This window comes from Anomaloglossus baeobatrachus, chromosome 2, assembly GCF_048569485.1.
Source record: "Anomaloglossus baeobatrachus isolate aAnoBae1 chromosome 2, aAnoBae1.hap1, whole genome shotgun sequence".
NCBI lineage: Eukaryota > Metazoa > Chordata > Amphibia > Anura > Aromobatidae > Anomaloglossus > Anomaloglossus baeobatrachus.
In genome coordinates, this window is record NC_134354.1 from 728,127,564 (window position 1) to 728,134,325 (window position 6,762).

At 38.6% G+C, this 6,762-nt stretch overlaps 1 protein-coding gene across 1 annotated transcript; it reads right to left on the reverse strand.

Moving 5' to 3' along the window:
- Positions 1–81: 81 nt before the first annotated feature.
- GSX1 (GS homeobox 1) lies at positions 82–2,447 on the reverse strand. The gene is made up of 2 exons (XM_075334626.1): positions 1,990–2,447; positions 82–762 (listed from the first exon to the last, which is right to left on the reverse strand). Exons 1-2 carry the CDS (start codon positions 2,369–2,371, stop codon positions 407–409), a joined length of 738 nt encoding a protein of 245 aa, XP_075190741.1. The 5' UTR covers positions 2,372–2,447; the 3' UTR covers positions 82–406.
- Positions 2,448–6,762: the final 4,315 nt, after the last annotated feature.

Here is a 6,762-nt window from a genome sequence, read left to right on the forward strand (position 1 = left end):
TTATCGAAAAAAATGTTTTTTTTTTTTTATTTCTTTTACATAAATAAATAAATATTTGAATATACAGAAACGATACAGGAAACATATATTATACAGACAGAGGTTGTCCAGACACAGTATTCACAGGGGAGCAGGGCAGAATTTGGCACGTTGCGGAATCTAATATTCTTTTTGATACATATCAGGGGATCAATATGAAATTAAATACAAAGTATCTGTAGCTGGAGATATCTCAGATCTGAACTCCTATCCTGGATCTAATAAACTTTTAATCTTGGATCTAATAAACTTTTATTGTGTCATTTTAATTGATTCCCCCATCAGTTGGGTGTATAAATTTATATACAGATTGCCTCATACATACAAAAAAGGCTAAGTGCCAATAGTCTTTGTTTAGATTAAGGAATTAGGGGCTTGGAGATAGGTCTCTGTCTTCCTTTTCTGACGATGAAGGTGACAGGACCAAGTCATCCTCATCTTCATCTTCCAGGCACTTTGTGGATGAGAAGGATGAACATTTGCAGTTGTGGGGACTGCTCCTGTGTGAGCTGCTCTTTCCTTCCTTCTTGTGCTTCACTCTTCTGTTCTGGAACCAGATTTTCACCTGTTTTTCGGAGAGGTTCAGGTAAGTGGCGATCTCAATGCGCCGAAGTCTGGACAGATACATGTTGGATGCGAATTCTCTCTCCAGCTCCAGGAGCTGAGTGCTGGTGAATGCGGTGCGCATGCGTTTACTGCTGGGTAACTGGCTGGAGGAGCTGTCTGCAAAGCAAGAATGAAGAAAACAAATAGTTAATAAACGATATGCAATAAACATAATCAGAGCAAGTGAAGAAAAGAAAAGGATATGCAATAAACGTAATCAGAGCAAGTGAAGAAAAGAAAAGGATATGCAATAAACATAATCAGAGCAGGTGAAGAAAAGAAAAGGATATGCAATAAACATAATCAGAGCAAGTGAAGAAAAGAAAAGGATATGCAATAAACATAATCAGAGCAAGTGAAGAAAAGAAAAGGATATGCAATAAACATAATCAGAGCAGGTGAAGAAAAAAAAGGATATGCAATAAACATAATCAGAGCAGGTGAAGAAAAGAAAAGGATATGCAATAAACATAATCAGAGCAGGTGAAGAAAAGGATATGCAATACACATAATCAGAGCAAGTGAAGAAAAGAAAAGGATATGCAATACACATAATCAGAGCAGGTGAAGAAAAGAAAAGGATATGCAATAAACATAATCAGAGCAAGTGAAGAAAAGAAAAGGATATGCAATAAACATAATCAGAGCAAGTGAAGAAAAGAAAAGGATATGCAATAAACAATCAGAACAAGTGAAGAAAAGAAAAGGATATGCAATAAATATAATCAGAGCAAGTGAAGAAAAGAAAAGGAAATGCAATACACATAATCAGAGCAGGTGAAGAAAAGAAAAGGATACGCAATAAACATAATCAGAGCAAGTGAAGAAAAGAAAAGGATATGCAATACACATAATCAGAGCAAGTGAGGACTAATTGCACCTATGTGGAGTTATTATAACCAATCTTTCCATCAGGTGGCAAGTAGCCAAAAAAAGTTTCTTAAACTTGAGCTTACATCTGATGCTTGCTCAAAGTAATTTCACATTACTAATAGTAATTTAGCAATAACATTTGGAGATAAAGTCATTGTTATTAAATTAATCAATGGCTAAATATTTGCGCAACGTTTACGCATAGACACCTCATTAGCAACCGATCCTTATTGCATATATGTACGTATACCCTCTTTCACTTGTAAAGCACCATGGAATAAATGGCGCTATAATAATAATAATAATAATAATAATAATAATAATAATAATAATAATAATAATATATATAGAGACTCTTCAAAGTAAGTAGTCAGTCATGAGAATAAATGCAAAGAAAAGCAATAAAAGTATCTAATAATAATAATAATAATAATAATAATAATAATAATATTAATGATGATTTGGACTTACCAACTGAGATGCAGTGGAATTGCCTCGGGTCCGGGACAGGGTAAGACGCCTGGTATATGGCCGGGGCATGGGCCAGGTTTAGGGCTGAGGATCCTGTGTGTTGCCTTCCAAGAGCTGTTGGGCAGTACTGGGAGGTGAAGGAGGAGAAGGATGCCTTGAGGAGAGGGATGCCCGGAGGAGGCGCATGCAGCTGGGATGCGGTGACACACATGGAGCAGACGCACAGCAGGCCGGCTTTCCTGGAGTGGCAGGGTCCGGCAGACAGTCCGTGCAGAGGGTTGGCAGGATGCATGGCATAGGGGAAGAGTGGAGGACTGTTCTCATCCTTCTTGTCGTTGGTTTCCCTGAGGATGAGGGAATCCACTAGGAATGAGCGAGGCATGAGTGCAGGGAGTGTGGTCCAGTGCGTGTCCAGTCTCTAGAGAGGGCAGTCTCCGAGCTGTGCAGTCTCCAGTGGGTGCTGGCCACGAGTGTGGTGCTGAAACTCCACTCCCCATCTTATATAGCGCTCCCTCCATGTGATGGCTAGGACAGCGCTCTCAATAGCCTTTTTGTGCCCTTTCTCTTGGCATTCCCTCTGCACGCTTCTTCATTATTTCACTTGTTAACTAAATGAACTGCATAATGTACTCTATTCTTGTCCACCCCACCCACGCCTTACAGGCGTCTCCCACCCTCAGCTCCCCTCTCCCTGGGATTTATTTGGCTATTCCCTAGCTATTTAATATTCTTTTATCTCTACTGCTGAATATAAGCAGGTTCACCCCATTCCTCCTATATGAAAATACCGTTTGGTATTATTAAAAACTGAGGGTCAAGCCCATCTTGTATTATTCAGCCACCTGTAGAATGTATAGGTCCCTATTCTGCCCCTGGACCGGAGCCCGCACCCCGGAGCAGACACTTTCCATTACATTACCCGATCCCCCCTATACAGGCAAATGATTCTATTCTACCGTATGCAATAACATAGATTGCTGCAACTACCACTCCTATTATTACCACTACAAGTCATTTTATTTCTATTACTTTGTAGCATTGGTATTAGATTTTTTTATAGTTTAATTTATACTATTTTTACTGCCATACTTGTAATTTAGCCTATAAGCAAGATACAATATTTACTCCTGAGTCCTGACAGTGTAAATAATATTCTTACCAGTAAAATTATGACCTCTTCTTGTTTCTTCTTTCCTCTTCTTTCTTCTTCCGCCAAAAATCAATTCCATATTGCTATATACCCATCAGACAGTAGTAAAATAATAACATGTCACAAAGTATTATTGTCAAGTCCATCAGTTTACAATGTTACTCCTCATTCTTCTCCTTAGCATGAATATAATTAATAGTAGTACAGCTGCTATTCAACAGTTTCATCTTTTATGGTGCGAGATAAAATTTTCATTATCTACTATTATTGCTATTATTATTATTACTACTACTAGTATTATTACTGCCCTTAGCATATCCTTCTCAGCTGAATCACTTTTCATCTTCATCATCATCATCATCATCATCATGATCATCATCATATTCTTCTTGAATACTACTACTACTACTACTACCACTACTAATATTAATAATTAAAAAAAATATTATTATTACTGCCCTTAGCATATCCTTCTCAGCTGAATCACTTTTCATCTTCATCATCATGATCATCATCATCATATTCTTCTTGAATACTACTACTACTACTACTACTACTACTACTACTACTACTAATAATAATAATAATAATAATAATTAAAAAAATATTATTATTACTGCTCATAGCATATCCTCAGCTGAATCACTTTTCATCATCATCATCATCATCATCTTAAATAATAATAATGCATTATTAATATAATAATAATAATAATGATAATAATAATAGACAAGGAAGACATAATAATGTCTTCCTTGTCTATTATTATTATTATTATTATTATTATTATGAAGTCTTCTTTCTGGTATATCCCCTATGGACTGTTTATATAACACTTTATTCTTCTACTATCATTATTCTCCAGTCCATCATCCCCCAATGTTATAATAATATGTTATTATAAATAATAATAATAATGCACTATTATCATTATTTATTGTTTATAATTATTATTATTATTATGAAGTCTTCCTTGTGCTATATCCCCTATAGACTGTTTATATAACACTTTATTCTTCTAATATCATTATTGTCCAGTCCATCATTCCCCAATGTTACTCATTCTAATTATGATTGCAATAAATCATACAATCCTCATCATTTTTTATTGATATACCTGCCTGAATCCCACTCCACAACCCATGTTATTTTTCTGTTGTACTATATTATTCCATTCCTCCTGTTTTATTATCCCTCTGAGTACTATAAATCTGGGTAAACCCCAAATAACAGATATTGGGGTCCATTTCTTCCCAATTTTGAGGGTCCTATGAATCAGTCTGAACTTACAAGATGAGCCCTGAGTGGAGGTTCTGTTCTGTGTCTCTGATAATGAAGTGATCTTTACTGGATATTATTTATTTGATACAGAGACTATTTTTTATATAGATTGTTTCATTGTTTGCATAAATGCAGTAAATAAATGTGTTACAATAAATGAAAGATGGTGCTAATAAAAAGCTTTCCAGGCTGGAATACAGCACATAATGGTCACTCCACAGAGACCTCCATGTAATATATTCATTTAGAGGGCATTAGTATATATAAATCTGTTTAACAGGTAATACATATTAATCATGATATGGGCTATTAAGCCACACAAAACCCATCGCTTTGCATAATTGATGGACTGATGCTGAGAAGATGGATAAGCAGGGATATTCTGTATAGGAGGGATATGAGGACCAGTTCTGCACCTGCAGTCCTCCCCACCCTCAGGCAAGAGACCAGTTGAGGCGCCTGGGGGGAAAGAGTTAACTCCCCCAATGAATGGACACCCAGGCAAAGCCACTGGGAAGAATATCTCAAAAAATAACCAGTTTTTTTTTTCTTCTTCAGCCTGGACCTTATTGAATGTCATTGAAGAAAGTTTTGAATGCAAGATAAAGAGAAGCGAATTAAAGTGTGTGACAGCAGAGGATAAGCAAACACAAAGAGAACTCTGTCACACTTTGGGCAAAATCCGTGGGCTTTTTACCAAGCCTTCTTTCTATGATTGAATTAAGTAATAGGAAGACATTTTCTTTCACTTTACAGCCATTAAAGAGAAAAAAAAACTTCAAAGCCTATGACACTTTCTAATGGGAGGGTGGACAATGGCATCTGTTTTGTGGCAAAATGTTGCAGAAGGATTGTTGTGCAATTATGGATTGAAGCAAATCAAAACTCATCCAATAGATAAGGAGAATGCTTGTAGGATGGAGAAAGCTCCGCAGGAGTCAATGGGAAGACGGGGCTATAATATGATAGGGGGCAAAGATATTCTGCAGCAACCAGGTTATAATAATCATAAATCAGCCTCGCTGCTCTCAGAAAGCACAGGGTGAGTGTGCTGAATACATACCTATTCATTCCTGATTTGTGATATTGGATAGATCTTGTATCAATAATACAGGGGTGAGTGAAAAAATTTCTGCAATCCAGTTATACTAAAACATCTACTGGCCGCACTGTCCCATTAATGTTTTCACTTTTTTTTGGTACCAATATTTATTGAAGACTTTGTGCACAGTTTGGAGAAAGTGTTTTGTCATGAAGGACTGTACGAATGGATAAATAAGTTTAACGAAGGTCACATAAGTTTCAGCTGTCCTGATATCTTGCCTTTGGAGATGCTCTGCGGTGCTAACAGATCTGGCAGTGTGTCTATTCCTTTGTGCAGAGCATCTTGCTTTTGGGGATGCTCTGCTGCGCTTACAGATCTGGCAGTGTGTCTATTCCTTTGTGCAGAGCATCTTGCCTTTGGAGATGCTCTGCGGCGCTTTCAGATCTGACAGTGTGTCCATTCCTTGTGCAGAGCATCTTGCCTTTGGAAACTCTCTGCGACACTTACAGATATGGCAGTGTGTCCATTCCTTATGCAGAGCATCTTGCCTTTGGAGATGCTCTGCGGCACTTACAGATCTGGCAGTGTGTCTATTCCTTGTGCAGAGCATCTGGCCTTTGGAGATGCTCTGCGACACTTACAGATCTGGTAGTGTGTCTATTCCTTTGTGCAGAGCCTCTTGCCTTTGGAGATGCTCTGCGGCACTTACAGATCTGACAGTGTGTTCATTGCTTGTGCAGAGCATCTGGCCTTTGGAGATGCTCTGCGGCACTTACAGATCTGACAGTGTGTCCATTCCTTGTGCAGAGCATCTTGCCTTTGGAGACGCTCTGCGGCTCTTACAGATCTGGCAGTGTGTCCATTCCTTGTGCAGAGCATCTTTCCTTTGGAGATGCTCTGCGGCACTTACAGATCTGGCAGTGTGTCTATTCCTTGTGCAGAGCATCTGGCCTTTGGAGATGCTCTGCGACACTTACAGATCTGGTAGTGTGTCTATTCCTTTGTGCAGAGCATCTTGCCTTTGGAGATGCTCTGCGGCTCTTACAGATCTGATAGTGTGTCTATTCCTTTGTGCAGAGCATCTTGCCTTTGGAGATGCTCTGCGGCTCTTACAGATCTGGCAGTGTGTCCATTCCTTGTGCAGAGCATCTTGCATTTGAAGATGCTCTCCGGTACCGTCCTTTTTAATTAACTAGCTGCTTGGCCACTATACTGGAGTCCAGGTTGGTTCTGGGAGGTGCTGGTTAGGCTGCTTTCACACATCCGGTTTTTCCTGTGCGGCACAATCCGGCACTTT

Bases quoted from the DNA above. Each gene is read 5' to 3' on its own strand.
- GSX1 (XM_075334626.1), bottom strand. From the start codon at position 2,371: ATGCCTCGCTCATTCCTAGTGGATTCCCTCATCCTCAGGGAAACCAAC. The intron at 763-1,989 runs GTAAGTCCAAAT...CTTGCTTTGCAG, and splicing joins ATTCCACTGCATCTCAGTTG to ACAGCTCCTCCAGCCAGTTA.